A 25,450-nucleotide genomic window follows, 5' to 3' on the forward strand; every position below is an offset into this window, starting at 1 on the left:
TTCAAACTCAAGTAGTTTTAATTAAGTAAACAGTCTATCATTTTGAAACCTTAGCAGCAAACATAATATACACACAGGCTAAACACATTCTTGCCATCTATTAAATATAAATGCATATAGATAAATATATTTACATCCTTCAGTAAACTGTAAGAGCACAAAACTAGACAACAGATCTTCACCATATTCAACTTATTTGATCTGAAAATAATATACTTTCCAACTTTCAACACATATACTGATTTCTTAATTCACCTTACAAAATAAATTTACACAATTCAACCTGTATTATTTCAGGGCTAAATACTAGTTGCATTAATTTACTAAACAGGGACATCATTTGTAAGGGGGCTTAGAAATTTGTTCTCAACTGGAAAATGAGAACTGAACATGATTTCATCACCTTAAACTGAATTGTTCCTTGGCATTCCCTAACGATAATGTATGGCAGATCATTAACCATAAAGTACATTCTGGGACTCAAAGGACTTTGTCTTTGACAAAATCATATCATTCTCATTATCTTTGAAAATGAACACTTAGATTTCTTGTACACACCTTAGATCCTGTTTGAACATTCCATTCAATTTATTAGAATGTTTTATAAAAATGCTGCATCACAAATATAATACAGAATGAAGAAAAAGTTAAATCTTATTAAAGCAATTATCAGTTTAACAGCATCAGTTAAAAAAAAAAAAAGTTTTATTCATGGCATAAAATCTAGCTATTTTCCAATTATTCTTTGAGCATTTTCAAGTTGGAAAATACATTATAAAAAACTGAGAGATGCTTCCAAGCTTACTCACTGTTTTTGACACTATAGAAATAAAAGAGAGATTAATACCACAGTTATAACCACTGGGACTCAAAAATCATTAAATGATAGGACTGAAAGCGTTCAATGACTCATTTGTCTAGAATTTATAAAATTACTTCTGTTTCCCAATAGAACAAACCAAAACCACGACTCTTCTCTAAAGCAGTTTTCCAGTGTGTCAACACCTCTGCTCTCTTGGCTAGATGTTTGCTAGAAATTAGCAGGAATAGCTATTATCTTCTGGTGAAGATGTAGAACCAAGCTGCGTCACTCTTCCTGGCAGCTGGGTTGCCCTCTACTGACTGACTAAGGTAATAAAGCCAGCAGGTCAATGCAAATCTGTTTCACAAGGTAACAGTTGACAGAAATGAAAATGAGAAAAAGCCTATCACTGCCACAAACAAATTGGACTCCCCTGAATATGCCCCCAAAGAATCTTTTAGTAAATTGACTTTTAGAGTGGAGGGGGAAAAAAAATCAGTAGAGTGCTAATTCAAGTAAACAATTTCAGTTATTTTGAGAAGTAGTACAAAAGCAGCTTTATATCATCTTAGTCTCCTTTTCAATACCTTGAAGATACCTCTGAAGGAATAACTGTAGTAATCGGTATATACTAATGTCAATCTTTTATGATGATTTTTGTATTAATACAAATCACATTTTTGTAAGTCCATCTAATCTGTGGGTATTTTAAATCAACATGGGTCACAGTAGATACATGCTGAACAGATCACAACCACAAGTCTCTTGCCACAAGATGAAAACTTTTCAGAGCAGTTTCCTTTGTGAAGATTCCTTTTAGGTTAGCAAGATCTTTTCCGCTGTAGTTCATCCCCATGCTTGAGATTTGCAGTAATGCAGGACCAGTTTACCATCACTGCCAAAACACTACAAAAAGAAAAAAAAATGCAATGAAAATTGAGCTCAATATGTTATCTTTAGATGAAACCAAGAAAGAATTGTTACGTGATAGTATCATAAATATCCTTGTACATGTACCTATAAAGGCTATTTCCTTCAACAGTTACAAGCTGCTGTTGGACGAATGCTAGTAATCATAAACGTCAAAGACGCTAAATAAAATAATTCTTACACAGTCTCCTTTTCAGTTTCCTGGAGGGAGATCTGGGTCACTGATTATACGAAGGGAGATCTGGAGGATACTCCCTGCAGGTAAACAAGGGGATCTCTCTTTCTGGTCACATTTCAGCCATCTTCTATCCACATTACTCATTCCTTACTTCTTCAATCACTGCGTCATTTATTGAGACACAACTATGTTCTAGGGGTTAAGAGACACAACAAAGTAATCTCTTTTTCTTGATAGACAATTATGAACTTGTTGTTTAGTCGCTAAGTCATGTCAGACTTTTGTGACCCCCTGTAGCCCACCAAGCTCCTCTGTCCATGGGATTTTCCAGGCAAGCATACTGGAGTGGGTTGCCATTTCCTTCTCTTAAATGATGTGAATTAATGATCACACTATACACAGATGAGCATATTCCATGAAGACAATAAAGCAGCAATGTTTTACCTCATAGAGGGTCCCAACTTCCTGGTCTGGGGAGGGGGCAAAGGACTGATTCACGTAAATAAACTGCAAGAAAGAAGAACATTTATGGTGAGTCATTTTTAAAGGTATTCAGATTAATCTGCATGTTTCTGGTTCCCAGCCAGCTACCTCAAATTCTTTGTCTTCAAAAGTGAACAGTGTCCCTAAACTCCTTCTTTCTAATTCTCATAAATTAGTAATTAATAAGATCTTTCGGAACAGTATTTTTTTCCCTTGGAGGAGTAACAGAGTTTTTGTTTTCAGCTTTTTATAACGAAGAAACTTTTGTTTTCACCAATAGCTTTTACTTATTCAAGAAATTACATTTGTAAAAAATACCAATACTCTCATTTATTCATAATTATAGAGAAAGTTTCTCTTAACAAAGTTTTACACACACAGCCGCAAATCAAAACATGTAATTGTGTGCTGTGCGCTCAGCTGCGTCCGATTCTTTGGGACCCTATGGACTGTAGCTGCCAGGTTCCCCTGCCCGTGCAATTTTTCACGCAAGAATACTGGAGTGAGTTGCCATTTTCTACTCCAAAGGATCTTCCTGACCCAGGGCTCGAACCTGTGTATTTTGTCTCCTGCACTGGTAGGCGGATTCTTAACCACTGCATCACCTAAAGTCACTTGTGGCCAAATGACACAGAAAAAAAATGTAACAAAATTGAAACCTAATATCCTTTCAATCTTGTTGTTCCTTAAAGGATTCACTGTTATATGTTGCAGTCTAGTCTGTTTCTACTAAAACATTTTAGTATTTAAATTCCTGAAGATACTGAAGCAAAAGATCAGAGTGTCTAAGTGACTTTTCATAACTTCCTTTTTAGAAAACAAAACACTGAAGCTTAACACAATTTTCCTTTGTCTATATTAAATTCTAAGACTAAAATTTCCTGGGTTTCACATATGAGCATATTCTACAAAGAAATATGAAAGAAATATGCTCACAGTATATGGCTTTAGAGAAAATTTGTGGTTTCAGTTTGTTTTATTGGGAAACAAATAATTTTACAAATTCCATACAAATGAGTCATCTAACTCTTTTCAATCCTATCATTTAATGATAGCTTGAGTCCCAGTGGTTTTAACTGTGGTATTCATCTTTTAGTCCTTCAATATATATATATGTCTACACACACACACACACACACACACACACACACAAATAGTTGGTTACTAGATACTATTTGGGATACCAGCTAGAAGAATAAATATCACATACATTTCTCCTTCAGACAATACAGAGTGGTAACAGTACTTCTTAAGTAAGGAAGAGAGGGCTTCCTGGGTACCTCAGCTGGTTAAGATCTGCCTGCAATGAGACCTCAGCTTGATTTCTGGGTCAGGAATTTCCCTGGAGAAGGGATAGGCTACCCACTCCGGTATTCTTGGGCTTCCCTCGTGGCTCAAAAGGTAAAGAATCCAAGCACAATGGGTTTGACCTCTCGGTTGGGAATATCCCCTGGAGGAGGGCATGGCAACCCACTCCAGCGTTCTTGCCTGGAGAATCCCCATGGACATAGGAACCTGGCGGGCTACAGTCCTGGCAAAGAGTCAGACTCGACCGAGTGACTAAGTACAAGAAAGAGGAGGGGTTCTACTGAGATCCAGGTTTGAATTCTGGCTCTAAATCCAAGTAACTTTTTTCAAATTGTGTACTTGTTTGTAAACACGAAACTAACAGGACCTATACTTCTTGAAGCTGCTAGGAACAAAAAAATGAGATCGTACACATCAAGTATAAACTCTTGGTAGATGTATTCAACAGACTAGTAATTACACTTATTTAACTATTTAAAATAATTCATTCTTAAATATCAATTCACTATTAAGGCTGAGTAGAGTTCTAACATAATTTCAGAAATCAGTGTGCATTTTAACATAGATTTCCTATGATTGAGACATAATAATTTGTGTATAGTTCCTGGCAGTTCAACTATGAGTGAACACAGATTTTATTACTTTTTGGTACACTTTAAATTAGGAAAAGGACTCTGGGTGACAATTTAGTTTATTTCAGTAGACAAACTCTTGAGTGTCTATTATGTGCTAGGAAATGCCCAAGGTGTGGAACAAAAGTGAGGATTAACATGATTCCTACCTTCCATAAGCAAACATTCTCAGATAAGAATATATACTTGGGAAAGATGCAACTGAGAAGGTGTGTGGCATTAGTTTAGCCTAGCCGTTTGGTTAGGAAAGACTTTCTCGAAGAAAAAAGTTGAGGACCAAATTTGGACTTAACTAGGTAGAGAGAGTAATAATTAGGACTCTGTAGGCAAAAGCAACAAAAGATGTCGTGAGTGGCGAAGGGACAATACAGCAGATACAGTAGAGAACTGTAAGAAACCTATGTAACTCTGTAGCAGGAATTAGCAACTGAAAGTGACTTTAATATAAAAAGCAATTAAACCAGTTTATATGGGTGATACATGGAGGTAAAATTTTTAAAATGCAATCTTTAACTAAATGCTAGAATGTGGGAAGATAAAATTTTAAAGACTAATGATTTAAGTCATGTCTCTTTAGTCGTTTTGGTTGTTATAACCTCTCGATTAGATTATGTAGGAAGAGTTCATGGAACGGCATACTCTTGAGTTCTTGCACACTGCTAATAGTCGCTGCCTTAAAAGCCAGTTTTGCATTAACAGCATATAAAATCCATTATCTCAACACTTTCTTTGTATCTCTGCTAGCCAAATTTGGAGGTAACCTAATATCCTAAGCCATGAGCTTTTCCCCCTAGATGTCCAAAGGATTTTTATTTCACATCTAGTCATCTTACTAGAATGTGTCTTGGTGATGGTTGCACTGGGTTGGTATTCTCAGGATCTTGGTAAGTTTTTCCAATATGTAGTTTCAAATCTTTTTAGAAGAAGTTTCTCTTGAATTATAGTTCTAAGTATTTGTCTTGTTCTTTTGCTTTTTCTTCTTCAGGGACTCCTGTTACCTGTACGTTTACTCTCCTTTGTTCGTACTCAGTATTCACTGTCTTCTCATTCTGTTCCTCCCTGTGGTGCACAGAGCTCTCTGGTTCTGGTGCACACGCTCCGTAGTTGCATCACACAGCCGTAGCTGCTCCACGGCAGGTAGGACCCTAGGTCCCCAGCCAGGGATCTGAACCATGTTCCCTGCATTGCAAGGCAGATTCTTAACTGCTGGACCACCCGGGAAGTCCCTCAAATTCTTTCAACATTTCATTCCACCTCTCCCCAAGGCACATCGCAGAGCCTGAGCAACCCAACACTCCAGGCTGAAGTTGTTTTTTTAAGTTAAAAAAAATTTTTTTAATACAATTCTTAAGGGTTACTTTCTATTTACAGTTATTACAAAATATAGGCTATGTGCCCCATGTTGTACAATACATCCCTTCATCCTATCTTGCACCCAACAGTCTTACATCCCACTTCTCCAGCCCTATATTGTACCCTACTCCCAACACCGGAAACCATTAGTTCGTTCTCTGTATCTGTTAAGTCTCCTTCTTGTTTGTTATATTCACTGTTTTTAAAAGGTTTCCATGAACAGGTGATATCATACAGTATTTGTTGTTCTCTTACTTATTTCACTTAGCATAATGCTTTTCAAGTCCATCCACGTTGCTGCAAATGGCAAATTTTCTTTCTGTCTAATGGCTCAGTAGCACTCTATTCAGGTATCTGTAAAGCTTCCTCAGACAATTTTGCCTTCTTTCTTTTTCTTTGGGATGGTTTTGTTTGCTGCCTACATGCAGGTCAGGAAGCAACAGTTAGAACTGGACAAGGAACAACAGGCTGGTTACAAATAGGAAAAGGAGTACTTCAAGGCTGTATATTGTCACCCTGCTTATTTAACTTCTATGCAAAGGACATCATGAGAAACACTGGGCTGGAAGAAACATAAGCTGGGATCAAGATTGCCAGGAGAAATATCAATAACCTGAGAGATGCAGATGACATCACCCTTATGGCAGAAAGTGAAAAGGAACTAAAAAGCCTCTTGATGAAAGTGAAAGAGGAGAGTGAAAAAGTTGGCTTAAAGCTCAACATTCAGAAAACAAAGGTCATGGCATCCGGTCCCATCACTTCATGGCAAATAGATAGGGAAACAATGGATACAGTGTCAGACTTTATTTTGGGGGGCTCCAAAATCACTGCAGATGGTGACTGCAGCCATGAAATTAAAAGATGCTTATTCCTTAAAAGGAAAGTTATGAACAACCTAGATAGCATATTCAAAAGCAGAGACATTACTTTGCCAACAAAGGTCCGTTTAGTCAAGGCTATGGTTTTTCCAGTAGTCAGGTATTGATGTGAGAGTTGGACTGTGAAGAAGGCTGAGCGCTGAAGAATTGATGCTTTTGAACTGTGGTGTTGGAGAAGACTCTTGAGAGTCCCTTGGACTGCAAGGAGATCCAACCAGTCCATCCTAAAGGAGATCAGTCCTGGGTGTTCATTTGAAGGACTGATGTTGAAGCTGAAACTCCAATACTTTGGCCACCTCATGTGAAGAGTTGACTCATTGGAAAAGACTCTGATGCTGGGAGGGATTGGGGGCAGGAGGAGAAGGGCGACAGAGGATGAGATGGCTGGATGGCATCACCGACTCGGTGGACATGAGTTTCAGTGAACTCCGGGAGTTGGTGATGGACAGGAATGCCTGGCATGCTGCGATTTATGGGGTCGCAAAGAGTTGGACATGACTGAACTGAACTGAATACAATATTATGGACCTCCGTCCATAGTTCTTCAGGCACTATTTACTAGATCTAATCCCTTGAATCTATTCATCATTTCCACTGTATATTCACAGGGGATTTAAGTCATACCTGGCTGGCATACTGGTTTTCCCTGCTTCCTTTAGGTTAAGCCTGAATTTTGCTAGGAGAAGCTGCTGATCTGAGCTACAGTCACTTCAGGTCTTCTTTTTGCTGACTGTATACACCTTTTCCATGTTTGGCAAGGACTGATGCTGAAGCTCCAATACTTTGGTCACCTGATATGAACAGCTGACTCATCAGGCCCTGATGCTGGTAAAGAGTGAAGGCAGAAGAGGACAACAGAGGATGAGATGGTTGGATGGCATCACTGATGCAATGGACATGAACTTGGGAAAACTCAGGGAGACGGTGAGGGACAGAGAAGCCTGGCGTGTTGCAGTCCATGGGGTTGTGAAGAGTTGGACACAACTTGGCGACTGAACAAGCATTCCACTGTGCTGTGTGTGTGTACATCTTCTATGCACTTATCTATTGACTGGCTGCTTGCGTGTCTTGGCAGCACATCTGCTAGTAAGACACAGATCCTGTAGTTGTTGGGAATTTCTACCAACTTGAATCTAAAGGTTCACGAGGATACTGTCATCTGAGTCTTAAGTATACTGACAATGGGGATTTGGTTTTACTTTCTAGTTGACTGTTTTAGTGGGAATTCATGCCTTCTGACACTACTGCTATCTTCCCAGAATCCCCAGTATTACTTTTTCTTTTGACATTTATTTTGCTAAAATAATGTAGGATACAGATGGTGACTGCAGCCATGAAATTAAAAGACATTTACTCCTTTGAAGAAAAGCTATGATAAACCTACACAGCATATTAAAAAAGCAAGACATCACTTTGCCAACAAAGGTCCATATAGTCAAAGCTATAGTTTTTCCAGTAGTCATGAATGGATGTGAGAGTTGGACCATAAAGAAGGCTGAGAGCCAAAAGATTTGATGCTTTCAAACTGTGGTGTTGGAGAAGACGCTTGAGAGTCACTTGGACTGCAAGGAGATCCAACCAGTCCACCCTAAAGGAAATCAACCCTGAATATTCACTGGAACGACTGATACTGAAGCTGAAGCTCCAATATTTTGGCCACTTGATGTGAACAGCCAACTTATTGGAAAAGATCCTGATGCTGGGAAAGACTGAGGGCAGCAAAACGGGGCGACAGAGGATGAGATGGTTGGATGGTGCCACTGACTCAGTGGATATGAGTTTGAGCAAACTCCAAGAGATAGTGAGGGACAGGGAAGCCTGGCGTCCTGCAGTCCACGGGGTCGCAAATAGTAAGAGACAACAGCAATTGAATGACAGCAGCAGCTCCGTGAAGCTAGAAGATGTTAGTTCTAGTTTAACCTAGACAAGTGATACAAAGATGACTTTTATGCTTTCTATTGCTTAACAGGGAAGAGATAGTCATACTCACTACAGAAGCTGAAAACTGGACCTTATGAAATTGCTGGGGGTTTTTTGGTCCAAACGATTCACAGATGAAAATTTTACATGGTTCAACCAAATACATGTTGACATCAACCAAGTCCTTTCAGATTACTGAATATAGGCAATACAAAATGCAACCAAGTCCTTTCAGATTGCTGAATATAGGCAATACAAACTGTCAAAATTCTAACATTAACATAGAACAAATCACTGTTTCGTCTTTTCTTCTATCTACAAATTTCTAAAAGTAATGCCTGAATTACTTGGCTCTCTAGTTACCGCCAACTCTTCATGCTCTACCCTTAGTAATCTCTTAAGTGTAGGTCCTTATCCCCCTAACTATTCCATTTAGACTTGGCCTCTAGGCAAGGTCCTGCGTTCCTCAGGTTTTAGCTACCATATGCAAGTGGATGACACTATAATCTTCTTGCCCATCTCTGAAATTTAATCAAATTCTTTATGGCACTCTTTAGAAAACATGATTTTCTCATTCCAAGTAATCACAAATGGAGATGTTCACCTGTAAAACTCAAAAATCTCCAACACTTTCCCCTTGCAACTTCCTTTGGAGGAATCCCTGGCTTTATGCTATCCTTATCTCAAGTAACTTGTAGTGATCAACCTATCTTGCACTTAACTTTTGTACTCATGACATGACACTTCTGTGAAAACCAATTACCACCAAAATCTTAGATCAGAGTAGTTTCTTCTTCTACATTGACCAAAAAGAGATAAATTCCAACAAACCTCACTTAATAATCACTTCATTCATTTTACCAGTTCTCATTCCTGTGTTCTCGGCAACTATATCCCTTCCCAATCCATATACATAATTGTATTCAAAAAAGTTAATGATTCTTCAATTATCTATCCACCTATACATTATGTCTTAACATGGACCAAGATTGTGATCTGAAAATAAAGGCATTTTATTGTGATAAAAAGTCAAATCCATGTAGACATTTAAGTTTCTGTGGTCAAATACCAAATTCAAAACCAGTGGCATTTAGAATTTTAATCCTAACAATCTGGCATGAAATGCTTAACATGTACCACAGTATGAAATGAATACAGCTGACCCTTAGAAACAAGGGGGCTGGGATGCCAACCCTCTGAGCAGTCAAAAACCTAGGTACAGAAGGCAGATTCAACCAACTGTTGGTTGTGCAGTGGTACACTATGTATTGTGGATTTTTGCAGTTCAAACTCATGTTGTTCAAGGGCCGTGTATAAGCAGATATCTGCAGTTCAAACTCATGAAGGAAGGAGTGTGCATCGCTTAGTTCTTCCACAGCGCAGGGCAAAGGAACACTGCTTACCTTGAGAAGAACGGGAAGAATGCAATATTGACACCAGAACAAAGAGAACTCAGAACTTTATGTACCAATATTCTAGGACAGATCTTTCTGCACGGGCATTCAGTGACTTTTTGAGGAAAACCAATACAGTAGGCTAAAAAAATTCATTTCATTTCAGGGTTCACCAGAGAATCCTTCAATAAAGCACAGAAATTCCACTAACAAAAGAAATAAAAGGACGTTACTGAGACAGAAAAAGATGGCGGAGGAATAGGACGGGAAGATCACGTTCTCCCTCACAAATTCCTCAAAAGAACATTTCAACGCCGAGCAAACTCCACAAAACAACTTCTGTAGGCTGGCAGAGGACATCAGGCAACCAGAAAAGCAGACCATTGTCTTCAAAAACAGGTAGGAAAAAATATAAAAGACGAAAAAGGAGACAAAGGAGGTGGGGAGGGAGCTCCGTCCCGGGAAGGGAAGCCCGTCCCGGGAAGGGAATTTTAAGAAGAGAGGTTTCCAAACATCAGGAAACACTCTCCCTGCAGAGTCTGTGGCGAGCCTTGGAAACACAGAGGGCAACATAACAGGAAGGAAAAATAGATAAATAATTAAAACCAAGAGATTACAAGCCCACCAGTAACTCCCCCAGCGGAAAAGCAGCACAGACGCCTGCATCCGCCATTGGGAAGTGGGGGCAGGGCAGGGACGCGCGGGAGGCGCGGGCTGCAGAGCTTTGTAAGAATCGGGCAGGAACGCCCCACGCGCAACCAGAACGATCTAACTTGGGCTAGCAAACCAGACTGTGGGATAGCTACCACGCGAAAAGCTCGAACATAAGACACCGCCAGGACTGAGCACAGAACAAAGGACGGAGCGGAAAAAGCCGGCTGCAGACCATTCCCCGCCGGGGACAGGCAGCCAGAGCCGTAAGGACTGGAAAGGGGCAATTGCAGACCCGGAGAGACTTTACTTACCTAACTGCAAGCAGGCTCCTTTGCTAAGACTTCTGGGGGTGCTGGACAGTCACAGTCTGCCTCACGGGGGGCGCCAGCGGTCCACCCAGAGAGCTGAGCGGTAGCGGCGGAAAAGGTGACAAGCCCCGGCGATCGCGCTCGCCAAACTCCTGAGCTACTTGGACCTGGGAAGGGCACAAAGCGCAGTCCCAGCCGCATTTGTGCCTCTGAGGGCTGCCTGAGGGCCGAACCTGAGCGGCTTGGACCGGGGAAGTGCACGCAGCCTAGGGCCGGCCCCAGACGGTTCCCGGCTGAGCATCGTAGAGCCGGAGCGGTTTGTACGCCGCGAGAAAGGACAGGTCAAGCGGGGCAGAGATACTGTGTACACACGACAGTGCTATTTGTTTGCAGCATCCCCCCTCCCCACAGCGCGACTGAACTAGTGAGCCTAAAAACCAGCAAACAGAAGAAGTTATGGCCCCACACGGCCCATAACATCAGAGAAGAGCCAGATATATTTTTAATTTTTTAATATTTTTAAAATCATTCTTTTTTTTTTTTTGCCTTTTGCTTTTTTTTTTCTTTTTTTTTCCGAGCTTTTTTTTAATTGTTAAGTCTTCTATTTCTCCTCTAATTTTTATTTCTATAACCTAGTATTACTATTTTTTTAAAAAAAAGACTTTTTTTTTTTTTAAGGCAAACACCATATATACTCTTTGGATGGTTGTTGGTGTTTTGTTTTGTTTTTTTGTTTGTTTGTTTTTTAATAATTCTTTTTTTTTCTTTCTTCCTTTTTCCTTCTGCTTTTCCTTAATATTGTATCTTTGAAAATCCAACCTCTACTCCAGATTTTTAATCTTTGTTGTCAATTTTGTACATTTAAAAACCCAAACTTCACTACCCAAGTTTACCTGAGAGCGAGATTATTGACTTGTCCACTCTCTCCTCCTCTGGCCTCTCCTCTTTCTCCACCAGGTGGCCTCTGTCTCTTTTCTCCCCCATCTCTTCTCTATCCAACTCTGTGAATCTCTGTGTGTTCCAGACGGTAGAGAACACCTAAGGAACTGGTTACTGGCAGGATTTGTCTCTCTCCTACTCATTCCTCTCTCTTATCCTCCTGGTCACCTCTGTCTACTTCCTCCCTCTCCTCTTCCCCGTATAACTCTGTAAATACCTCTGAGCGGTCCAGACTATAGAGCGCACATAAGGAAGTGACTACTGGCTAGCCTGCTCTCTCCTCTCTTGATCTCACCGCATCTCATTCCAGTTACCTCTAACTACCCCCTCCATCTTCTCTTCTCCTTGTAACTCAGTGAACCTCTCTGAGTGTCCCTCAAGGTGGAGAAACTTTTCATCTTTAACCTAGATGTTTTATCATCGGTGCTGTATAGATGGAGAAGTCTAGAGGCTACTGTGAAAATAAAACTGAAAACCAGAAGCAGGAAGCTTAAACCCAAAGCCTGAAAACATTAGAGAACTCTTGAATTCAGGGAACATTAAGCAATAGGAGCTCATCAAATGCCTTCATACCTACACTGAAACCAAGCTCCACCCAAGGGCCAACAAGTTCCAAAACAAGACATACCACGCAAATTCTCCAGCAACACAGGAACACTCCCCTGAGCCTCAATATACAGGCAGCTCAAAATTATCCCAAAACCTTTGATGTCTCATAACCCATTACGGGTCACTCCACTGCACTCCAGAGAGAAGAAACCCAGCTCCACCCACCAAAACTCCAACACAAGCCTCCCTAACCAGGAAACCTTGACAAGCCACTGATAGAACCCCACCCAAAGTGAGGAAGCTCCATAATAAAGAGAACTCCACAAATTATCAGAATATAAAAAGGCCACCCCAAACGCAGCAATATAACCAAGATGAAGAGACAGAGGAATACTCAGCAGGTAAAGGAACAGGAGAGCTGCCCACCAAACCAAACAAAAGAGGAAGAAGTAGGGAATCTACCGGAGAAGGAATTCCGAATATTGATAGTGAAAATGATCCAAAATCTTGAAATCAAAATGGAAACACAGATAAATAGCCTAGAGACAAGGATTGAGAAGATGCAAGAAAGGTTTAACAAGGACCTAGAAGAAATAAAAAAGAGTCAAAATATAATGAATAACACAATAAATGAGATCAGAAACACTCTGGAGGCAACAAATAGTAGAATAACGGAGGCAGAAGATAGGATTAGTGAAATAGAAGATAGAATGGTAGAAATAAATGAATCAGAGAGGAAACAAGAAAAACGAATTAAAAGAAACGAGGACAATCTCAGAGACCTCCAGGACAATATGAAACGCTCCAACATTCGAATTATAGGAGTCCCAGAAGAAGAAGACAGAAAGAAAGATCATGAGAAAATCCTTGAGGAGATAATAGTTGAAAACTTCCCTAAAATGGGGAAGGAAATAATCACCCAAGTCCAAGAAACACAGAGAGTCCCAAATAGGATAAACCCAAGGCGAAACACCCCAAGACACATATTAATCAAATTAACAAAGATCAAACACAAAGAACAAATATTAAAAGCAGCAAGGGAAAAACAACAAATAACACACAAGGGGATTCCCATAAGGATATCAGCTGATCTGTCAATAGAAACTCTTCAGGCCAGGAGGGAATGGCAAGACATACTTAAAGTGATGAAAGACAATAACCTACAGCCCAGATTACTGTACCCAGCAAGGATCTCATTCAAATACGAAGGAGAAATCAAAAGCTTTACAGACAAGCAAAAGCTGAGAGAATTCAGCACCACCAAACCAGCTCTCCAACAAATTCTAAAGGATATCCTCTAGACAGGAAACACGAAAAGGGTGTATAAACCCGAACCCAAAACAATAAAGTAAATGGCAACGGGATCATACTTATCAATAATTACCTTAAACGTAAATGGGTTGAACGCCCCAACCAAAAGACAAAGACTGGCCGAATGGATACAAAAACAAGACCCCTCTATATGCTGCTTACAAGAGACCCACCTCAAAACAAGGGACACATACAGACTGAAAGTGAAGGGCTGGAAAAAGATATACCACGCGAATAGAGACCAAAAGAAAGCAGGAGTGGCAATACTCATATCCGATAAAATAGACTTTAAAACAAAGGCTGTGAAAAGAGACAAAGAAGGCCACTACATAATGATCAAAGGAACAATCCAAGAAGAAGATATAACAATTATAAATATATATGCACCCAATATAGGAGCACCGCAATATGTAAGACAAATGCTAACAAGTATGAAAGGGGAAATCAACAATAACACAATAATAGTGGGAGACTTTAATACCCCACTCACACCTATGGACAGATCAACTAAACAGAAAATTAACAAAGAAACGCAAACTTTAAATGATACATTAGATCAGTTAGACCTAATTGATATCTATAGGACATTTCACCCCAAAACAACGAATTTCACCTTTTTTTCAAGTGCTCATGGAACCTTCTCCAGGATAGATCACATCCTGGGCCATAAATCTAAACTTGATAAATTCAAAAAAATCGAAATCATTCCAAGCATCTTTTCTGACCATAATGCATTAAGATTAGATCTCAATTACAGGAGAAAAACTATTAAAAATTCTAACATATGGAGGTTGAACAACACACTTCTGAATAACCAACAAATCACAGAAGAAATCAAAAAAGAAATCAAAATATGCATAGAAACGAATGAAAATGAAAACAGAACAACCCAAAACCTGTGGGACACTATAAAAGCAGTGCTAAGAGGAAAGTTCATAGCAATACAGGCATACCTCAAGAAACAAGAAAAAAGTCAAATAAATAACCTAACTCTACAACTAAAGCAACTAGAAAAGGAAGAGTTGGAGAACCCCAGAGTTAGTAGAAGGAAAGAAATCTTAAAAATTAGGGCAGAAATAAATGCAAAAGAAACAAAAGAGACCATAGCAAAAATCAACAAAGCCAAAAGCTGGTTCTTTGAAAGGATAAATAAAATTGACAAACCATTAGCCAGACTCATCAAGAAGCAAAGAGAGAAAAATCAAATCAATAAAATTAGAAATGAAAATGGAGAGATCACAACAGACAACACAGAAATACAAAGGATCATAAGAGACTACTATCAGCAGTTGTATGCCAATAAAATGGACAACGTGGAAGAAATGGACAAATTCTTAGAAAAGTACAATTTTCCAAAACTGAACCAGGAAGAAATAGAAAATCTTAACAGACCCATCACAAGCACGGAAATTGATACTGTAATCAGAAATCTTCCAGCAAACAAAAGCCCAGGTCCAGATGGCTTCACAGCTGAATTCTACCAAAAATTTCGAGAAGAGCTAACACCTATCCTACTCAAACTCTTCCAGAAAATTGCAGAGGAAGGTAAACTTCCAAACTCATTCTATGAGGCCACCATCACCCTAATACCAAAACCTGACAAAGATGTCACAAAAAAAGAAAACTACAGGCCAATATCTCTGATGAACATAGATGCAAAAATCCTCAACAAAATTCTAGCAATCAGAATCCAACAACACATTAAAAAGATCATACATCATGACCAAGTGGGCTTTATCCCAGGGATGCAAGGATTCTTCAATATCCGCAAATCAATCAATGTAATTCACCACATTAACAAATTGAAAAATAAAAACCATATGATTATCTCAATAGATGCAGAGAAGGCCTTTGACAAAATTCAACATCCATTTATGATAAAAACTCTCCAGAAAGCAGGAATAGAAGGAACATATCTCAACATAATAAAAGCTATCTATGACAAACCCACAGCAAACATTATCCTCAATGGTGAAAAATTGAAAGCATTTCCCCTAAAGTCAGGAACAAGACAAGGGTGTCCACTTTCACCGCTACTATTCAACATAGTTCTGGAAGTTTTGGCCACAGCAATCAGAGCAGAAAAAGAAATAAAAGGAATCCAAATTGGAAAAGAAGAAGTAAAACTCTCACTGTTTGCAGATGACATGATCCTCTACATGGAAAACCCTAAAGACTCCACCAGAAAATTACTAGAGCTCATCAATGAATATAGTAAAGTTGCAGGATATAAAATCAACACACAGAAATCCCTTGCATTCCTATACACGAATAATGAGAAAGTAGAAAAAGAAATTAAGGAAACAATTCCATTCACCATTGCAACGAAAAGAATAAAATACTTAGGAATATATCTACCTAAAGAAACTAAAGACCTATATATAGAAAACTATAAAACACTGATGAAAGAAATCAAAGAGGACACTAATAGATGGAGAAATATACCATGTTCATGGATTGGAAGAATCAATATAGTGAAAATGAGTATACTACCCAAAGCAATTTACAAATTCAATGCAATCCCTATCAAGCTACCAGCCACATTTTTCACAGAACTAGAACAAATAATTTCAAGCTTTGTATGGAAATACAAAAAACCTCGAATAGCCAACGCAATCTTGAGAAAGAAGAATGGAGCTGGAGGAATCAACTTGCCTGACTTCAGGCTCTACTACAAAGCCACAGTCATCAAGACAGTATGGTACTGGCACAAAGACAGACATATAGATCAATGGAACAAAATAGAAAGCCCAGAGATAAATCCACACACATATGGACACCTTATCTTTGACAAAGGAGGCAAGAATATACAATGGAGTAAAGACAATCTCTTTAACAAGTGGTGCTGGGAAAACTGGTCAACCACTTGTAAAAGAATGAAACTAGATCACTTTCTAACACCGCACACAAAAATAAACTCAAAATGGATTAAAGATCTAAATGTAAGACCAGAAACTATAAAACTCCTAGAGGAGAACATAGGCAAAACACTCTCAGACATAAATCACAGCAGGATCCTCTATGATCCACCTCCCAGAATTCTGGAAATAAAAGCAAAAATAAACAAATGGGATCTAATTAAAATTAAAAGCTTCTGCACAACAAAGGAAAATATAAGCAAGGTGAAAAGACAGCCATCTGAATGGGAGAAAATAATAGCAAATGAAGCAACTGACAAACAACTAATCTCAAAAATATACAAGCAACTTCTGCAGCTCAACTCCAGAAAAATAAACGACCCAATCAAAAAATGGGCCAAAGAACTAAATAGACATTTCTCCAAAGAAGACATACGGATGGCTAACAAACACATGAAAAGATGCTCAACATCACTCATTATTAGAGAAATGCAAATCAAAACCACAATGAGGTACCACTTCACACCAGTCAGAATGGCTGCGATCCAAAAATCTGCAAGCAATAAATGCTGGAGAGGGTGTGGAGAAAAGGGAACCCTCCTACACTGTTGGTGGGAATGCAAACTAGTACAGCCACTATGGAGAACAGTGTGGAGATTCCTTAAAAAATTGCAAATAGAACTACCTTATGACCCAGCAATCCCACTTCTGGGCATACACACCGAGGAAACCAGAATTGAAAGAGACACATGTACCCCAATGTTCATCGCAGCACTGTTTATAATAGCCAGGACATGGAAACAACCTAGATGTCCATCAGCAGATGAATGGATAAGAAAGCTGTGGTACATATACACAATGGAGTATTACTCAGCGGTTAAAAAGAATTCATTTGAATCAGTTCTGATGAGATGGATGAAACTGGAGCCGATTATACAGAGTGAAGTAAGCCAGAAAGAAAAACACCAATACAGTATACTAACACATATATATGGAATTTAGGAAGATGGCAATGATGACCCTGTATGCAAGACAGGGAAAGAGACACAGAGGTGTATAATGGACTTTTGGACTCAGAGGGAGAGGGAGAGGGTGGGATGATTTGGGAGAATGACATTCTAACATGTATACTATCATGTGAATTGAATCGCCAGTCTATGTCTGACGCAGGATGCAGCATGCTTGGGGCTGGTGCATGGGGATGACCCAGAAAGATGTTCTGGGGAGGGAGGTGGGAGGGGGGTTCATGTTTGGGAATGCATGTAAGAATTAAAGATTTTAAAATTTAAAAAATAAAAAACTAAAAATTAAAAAAAAAAAAAAGGACGTTACTGAGGTAACATATGTGTCTCCATATGTATTTCTATACAAATGTTATTCATTGTCGCCTAGGAACTATAGTTCCCCCTCTGAATCCGTGGGCTCTGAATGCTCCCTCAGATTCACCCAATTGTGATGAAAAAACATTTGGAGAAAAAAATTCCAGAAAGTTCCAAAAAGCCAAACTTTAATTTGTTGGGTACTGGTAACTATTTACATAGTATAAGGTAGCATAAGGGATCTAAAAGTGATTTAAAGTATATGGGAGAATATGTGCAGATTATACGCAAATATGCCATTTTATATAAGGAACCTGAGCATCTACAGAAGATGGTCCTGGAATCAATCCCGTCCCCCCTGGATACTGAGAGATGAATGCTCTGTGAATTTCTGTAGGGAAATGACCACCATTGGTTTCATACCAACTGTTCTGAAGCCACAAGTTTAAGGAACTTTTTGATGAAGTCAATGAGTCCTTGGATGGTTCGGGTTCGCTCCACAGCCCATTTCTTTGTTTTCATTATAGGAGTGTCTCCCACAGCCTTTAGCAGAATGTCAACTGTAAAGGAAAAAAAAACAACAACAGTTGACCCTGGTCAAAACAGAACTCAGGGCATCAATGTCCATACAGTCGAAAATCTACCTATAACTTATGCATCCACAGATTCAACCTACAATGGATTATCTGTTATTCTGGTAGGTATCTATTGAAAACAATCTATGTATAAGTAGACTTGCTGCTCAGTTGCCAAGTCGTCTGACTGTTTGCAAGTCCATGGACCCACTAGACTCCTCTGTCCATGGGATTTTCCAGGCAAGGATACTAGAGTGCGTTGCCATTTCCTCAACCAGAGATCTTTCCGACCCAGGGACTGAACCAGCATCTCCTGCATCAGCAGGCAGAGTCTTTACCACTGAGCCACACATGAAGATATAAACAGACCTGCTTAGTTCAAACTCATGCTGTTCAATGGTCAACTATACTGACCAATATGCTGACATGCCTACAGAGGATTCGATACAAAAGGCGTTAGAAAGCTTAAACCTTCAATCAATACACAGTTTATGTATTCATGATCCTGGAGGCATGCCTGAGATTAAAAATACAAGATATGAACAGATTCATTTAGAAGAATTTCACTTTCATTGAAACATTTATTTTTAATTACAAAAAGGTAAATCTAAATTTCCAAAAAGATATTTAGAGGGGATTGGTTAAATAAAAGCTATGACAGAAGTTATATACCAAAGAACACACACTCTGAGCTCCCTGAGTTCAAAGTCTTGGCTCTGCCACTTGCCAGGCATGTATACATGTATTTAGGTAAGCCCTTTAATCTCTCCATACTACAGTTTCTCCACTTGTAAAATGAGGATAATAGCAGAAACCTGGTAAGACTGTTATAAAGATTAAGTGATTATGTATAGAGTGTTTATTTACAGCAGTATCATATAACTCACTCATTAAACCATAAGATAATTAAGCTGCCATTAAAGATAAGTATTATAAAAGCACATTTCATAGTATGAAAAAGTTATCAAAAAGTATTACATATAGAAGGGCATAATTACATATAAAACTGAATATGATTTCAATTTCATTAAAACCATCACAGGCACATATTCATGTTATTCTCCAAAATAGTATTTCCTAGTAGGAGTATTATAGGTGATTATTACCTGATATTACTTGTGCTTTTTGTAATTACAAAGTTTTCTACAATAAACTTTTTAATGAAGGAAAACAATACTAATTATTAAACAGAAAATATATCAACTAGGGCCAAAAAGGTTTCAGAGAAATCAAATGTTTCAATAATTCAAAATAGAAAGATGCAAATAGAAAGTCTATGAATTTGTCTCCAGAAGTTACTTCACTTAACAAAAAAATTAGAAGTTTTTTTTAACAATGAGGTGGAAGAATGGATTAGTTCTGACAAAATAGTGGAAATCACTGCTGCCAAACAGAAAAAAGAATGAAAAGAAATGAGGACAGTTTAAGAGACTTCTGGGACAACATTAAAGGTGTAATATTCACATTACACCCTGGAAGGGGAAGAGAGAGAGAGCCTGAGAAAATATCTGAAGAGATATTAGCTGAAAATTTCCCTAAACTAGGGAAGCAAACGGTCACCAAAGTCTAGGAAATGAAGAAAGCTCCATACAGGATTACTTCACAGAGAAATATACAACAACATATTGTAATCAAAATGACGAAAACTGAAGATAAACAGAAAATACTTGTATGTATAAAACATACAAGGGAACTTCCATAAAGCTACTAGCTGATTTTTTAACAAAAACTCTTCAGGTCAGAAGGGAGTGGCATTATATATTTAAAGTGATGACAGAAAAACTTACAACCAAGAACACACTACCCAGCAAGGCTCTCATTCAGATATGATGAGGAAATAAAAAACTTTAAAGATTAAAAAAAAAAAAAAGCTGGAAGAACTCAGTACCACCAGCGTTACAAAAAATGCTAAAGAAACTTTTATAGGTGGAAAAGAAAAGGCCTCAACTAGAAATAAGAAAATTATGACATAGACAAGCTCACTGGTAAAGGCAAACATGCAATAAAGGCAGGAAATCATTTGTACACAAAGCTAGCAGGGAAATTTAAAGACAAAAATAGTAAAATCACCTGTATCCATAATAGGCAGTTTAAACTGATACACAAAACAGTAACTATGAGAAGAGGAAAGTATAACTGCAAAGTATCTAAAGCGCATTTAAAATGAAGAGATCAGCAACTTAAAACAAGTACCTATACATATAGGCTCCTACATAAACACCTCAAGGTAACTGCAAAACAGAACTCTATTAACAGACATTCATACCAAAAAAGAGGAATCCAAACTTAACTCTAAAGATACTCATCAAATCACGAGAATGAACGAAGGCAAACAAAAAGACCTACAATAATGAACCCAAAATAATTAATAAAACGGCAATCACTTCAGGTCAGTCGCTCAGTGTCCGACTCTGCGACCCCATGAATCACAGCATGCCAGGCCTCCCTGTCCATCACCAGCTCCCAGAGTTCACTCACTCTCCTTGCAGTCCAAGGGACTCTCAAGAGTCTTCTCCAACACCACAGTTCAAAAGCATCAATTCTTTGCCTCTCAGCTTTCTTCACAGTCCAACTCTCACATCCATACATGACTACTGGAAAAACCACAGCCTTGACTAGATGGACCTTTGTTGGCAAAGTAATGTCTCTGCTTTTCAATATGCTATCTAGGTTGGGCATAACTTTCCTTCCAAGGAGTAAGCGTCTTTTAATTTCATGGCAATAGGAACACAGATATCAATAATTACTTTAAGAGAAAATAGACTAAATGCTCCAACCAAACAAGACTGGCTAAACGGATACAAAAACAAAATCTGTATAGTTGCCAGGGAAACCCTTCAGATCTAAACATACATATAGACAGAAAGTGTGGAGAATGGAAAAAGGTATTCCACACAAATGGAAATCAAATGAAAGCCACAGTTGCAACAGTTGTATCAGACAATATACACTAAAGACTGTTATAAGAGACAAAGAAAGACACTACAAAATAATGAAAGGATCACTCCAAGAAGATATAACATAACAATTGTAAATATATACTCACCCAACAGAGAAACACCTCAACATATAAGGCAAATGTTAACAGATATAAAAGGAGTAAATCACAGTAACACAACAATAGTTGGCAACTTTTAACACCCCTCTTACATTAAGGGGCAGATTATCCAGACAGAAAAATCAATAAGGAAATATAGGTCTTAAATGACACATTAAACTGGATTGACTCAACTGATATTTATAGAGCGTTCCATCCAAAAGCACCAGAATACACATTCTTCTCAAATTCACGGGGAACATTCTTTAGGATAGATCACATGCTGTGCCACATAGCCAGCTTTGGTAAACTGAAGAAAACTGAATTCGTATCAAGCATCTTTTCTGACCACAACAATACAAGGCTAGAAATCAACTACTGGAAAAAAACTGCAAAAAACACAAACACATGGAACCTAAACAATCAATGCATCACTGAGGAAATCAAAGAGGAAATAAAAAATACCTAGAGACAAATGAAAACGAACGATGATCCAAAACCTATGAAACACAGCAAAAGCAGTTCTAAAAGGAAAGTTGACAGTGATACAGATTTACTTTGGGAACAAGAAAAATCTCAAACAACCTTACCTTAGATCTAAAGCAACTGGAGAAAGAACAACAAACAAAATCCAAAGTTAGTAGGAAGAAAAATAAAGACCAGAGCAGAAGTCAATGAAATAAAGACAAAGATCAAGTAAACTGAAAGCTGGTTCTTTGAAAAGATAAACAAACTTGATAAACTTTTAGTCAGACTCATCAAGAAAAAAAGGAAGAGGGCCCAAATCAATAAAATCAGAAACGAAAAAGAAGTTACAATAGACACCACAGAAATACAAAGGATCATGAGAGACTACTCTGAGCAACTATATGCCAACAAAATGGCCAACTGAGAAAAAATGGTAAAATTTTAAGAAAGGTACAATCTTTCAAGACTGAACCAGGAAGAAATAGAAAATATGAACAGATCAATCAATTACCAGTACTAAAACTGAATCAGGAATTCGAAAACTGCCAATAAACTAAAGGCCAGGAGCAGACGGCTTCACAGGTGAATTCTACCAAATATTTATAAGATTTAATGCTTATTCTTCTGAAACTATTCCCAAAAATCGCAGGGGAAATAACACTTACTAACTTGTTCTATGAGGTCACCCTGTTGGAAAACCAGAAAAAGGTATCACAAAAACAGAAAATTACAGGCCATTATCACTGGTAAACAGGGCTTCCCTTGTAGCTCAGTTGGTAAAGAATCTGCCTGCAGTGCAGGAGACCCAGGTTTGATCCCTGGGTTGGGACGATCCCCTGGAGAAGGAAATGGCAACTCACTCCAGTATCCTTGCCTGGAAAACCTCATGGCCAGAGGAACCTGGTGGACTGCAGTCCATGGGGTCGCAAAGAGTCGCGCACGATTGAGCGACTAACACACATCACTGGTGAACACAGATGCAAAAATCCTCAACAAAATACTAGCAAATTAATTCCAACAATACATTAAAAGGACCATACACCATGATCAAGTGGGTTTTACCCCAGGGGTATGATGAGTTTTCAGCATCTGCAAATCAATCAGTGATACTAAGCTAATAAAGCTCATCAATGAATTCCCTTAAGTTGCTGGATACAAAATTAGTGTACAGTAATCTGCTGTATTTCCACAGACTAACAAGATATCAGAAAGAGAAATTAGGGAAACAATCTCACCATCGAATGAAAAACAATCAAATAGCTAGGAATTAATCTAAATAAGGAGGCAAAAACCTTGTATTCCAAAAACTGTAAGACACTGATGAAAGAAAACTGAAGACAACACAAAAGAACGATAACAATCCACTGTGTTCTTGGATTGGATGAATCAGGATAGTTAAAATGACTACACCACCCAAGACAATCTGAAGTGAAGTGAAGTCGCTCAGTCATATCCGACTCTTTGCTACCCCATGGACTGTAGCCTACCAGGCTCCATCCCTGGGATTTTCCAGGCAAGAATACTGGAGTGGGTTGCCATTTCCTTCTCCAGGGGATCTTCCCGACCCAGGGATCAAACCCAGGTCTCCTGCAGTGCAGGCAGACGCTTTACCCTCTGAGACACCAGGGAAGCCCAACACAATCTACAGATTCAATTTAATTCCTACCAAATTACCAATGGCATTTTTCACAGAACTAAAACAAGTATTTTAACAACCTTGAGAAAGAACAGAGCTGGAGGAATCACACTCCTTGCCTTTAGACTATACTACAATGCTTCAGTCATCAAAACAATACAGTACTGACACAAAGACAGACACACAGATCCATAAAACAGGAGAGAAAGCCGAGAAATGAAACCACACACTTATGGTCAAGTAATCTACTACAAAGGAGGTGCCTTAAAAAACCAAAAATAGTTACCATAAAACTCTGCAATCCCACTCCTGGGCATGTATCTGGAGAAAACCATAACACACCCAAATGTTCACAGCAGCACTATTAAAATAGCCAAGATATGGAAGAAACCTAAGTATTCATCAACAGATAAATGGGAAAAAAGATGTGGAGTATCTCTCAGCCAAAAAATAGAACAAAATAATGCCACTTGCAGCAACATGGATAGATCTAGAGATCATATTAAGTCAGACAGAGAAAGATAATTATCATATGATACAACTTATATGTGGAATCTAAAAAAATGATAAAACGAACTTATTTACAAAATAGAAACAGAGTCACAAACATAAAAAACAAATTTACAGTTACCAAAGGGGAGAGGTGAAAAAGGAAATGGCTACCCACTTCAGTGTTCTTGCCTAGAGAATCACAGGGACAGAGCAGCAATGGGGAGAGGAATATATTAGGAGTTTGGGATTAATATATACCACTGCTGCTGCTGCTGCTGCTGCTAAGTCGCTTCAGTCGTGTCCGACTCTGTGCAACCCCATAGACGGCAACCTACCAGGTTCCCCCATCCCTGGGATTCTCCAGGCAAGAACACTGGAGTGGGTTGCCATTTCCTTCTCCAATGCATGAAAGTGAAAAGTGAAAGTGAAGTCGCTCAGTCGTGTCCGACCCTCAGCGACCCCATGGACTGCAGCCTACCAGGCTCCTCCGTCCATGGGATTTGCCAGGCAAGAGTACTGGAGTACTAGATATGAAACAGGTGAACAGGACTATACTCGATTATCTCGCGATAATGTACAATGGAAAAAAATATGACAAAGAATCTATACATATATGTATAGCTGAATTGGGGCTTCCCAGACGGTGCAAAGTAAAGAATCCACATGGCAATGCAGGAGATAAGAGACTTGTGTTGGATCTGTGGGTCAGGAAGACCTCCTGGAGTAGGAAATAGCAACCCACTTCAATATTCTCACCTGGAAAATCCCATGGACAGAGAAGCCTGGTGGCCTACGGTCCATAGGGTTACAGAGTTGGACATGATTGAGCAATACACACACATGTAACTGAATCACTTTGCTGGACACTTGAAACTAACACAACACTGTAAATTAACTATGTGCATGCTTGCTAGGCTGATTCAGTCGTGTCTGACTCTGCAACCCTACACACCGTAGTCCTCCAGCCTCCTCTGTCCATGGGATTCTCCAGGCAAGAGTACTGGCGTGGGTTGCCAAGCCCTCCTCCAGGGGATCTTCCTGACCCAGGGATCAAACTCGAGTCTCTTAAGTCTCCTGCATTGGCAGGCAGGTTCTTTGCCCAGAGCACCACCTGAGAAGCCCAAATTAACTATACTTCAATTTAAAAAAATTAAAAATTAAATCAAAAGAAAGACTGAAAGCACAAGTGTTCTGCTGCCCCCTAAAATCAACTCTATTCTATTACATCCTTCTTGTCCCACTCCTAGGTATTAAAAAATTGGGTCACTATCAGGTTACTGAGATCAATTCATTCAAGTTTATCCCTGGAATGAAGCCATCTGGAACCCATAATGCACTGTTTATCTTTCTACTAAAGTTTATCTTCCTTCTTCCACTTGGTAATTCTAATCTCAGTTATCCAAGGAAAAAAGATGAACTGGGAGAT

General features: G+C 38.9%; 1 protein-coding gene across 1 annotated transcript in view; it reads right to left on the reverse strand.

Moving 5' to 3' along the window:
• The window catches only part of ATG12 (autophagy related 12), a 27,944-nt gene continuing 2,494 nt past the window's right edge, over positions 1 to 25,450 (reverse strand). Inside the window, exons 2-4 of the mRNA XM_069597544.1 lie at positions 18,240 to 18,376; positions 2,355 to 2,417; positions 1 to 1,708 (exon numbers count right to left, since the gene is read on the reverse strand). Coding sequence (XP_069453645.1) covers positions 1,649 to 1,708; positions 2,355 to 2,417; positions 18,240 to 18,376 — 260 coding nt within the window. The 3' untranslated portion in view covers positions 1 to 1,648. The remainder of the gene's footprint in view (positions 1,709 to 2,354; positions 2,418 to 18,239; positions 18,377 to 25,450) is intronic.

The sequence above is a fragment of the Ovis canadensis genome, chromosome 7 (genome assembly GCF_042477335.2).
Source record: "Ovis canadensis isolate MfBH-ARS-UI-01 breed Bighorn chromosome 7, ARS-UI_OviCan_v2, whole genome shotgun sequence".
In the NCBI taxonomy this organism is placed as follows: domain Eukaryota; kingdom Metazoa; phylum Chordata; class Mammalia; order Artiodactyla; family Bovidae; genus Ovis; species Ovis canadensis.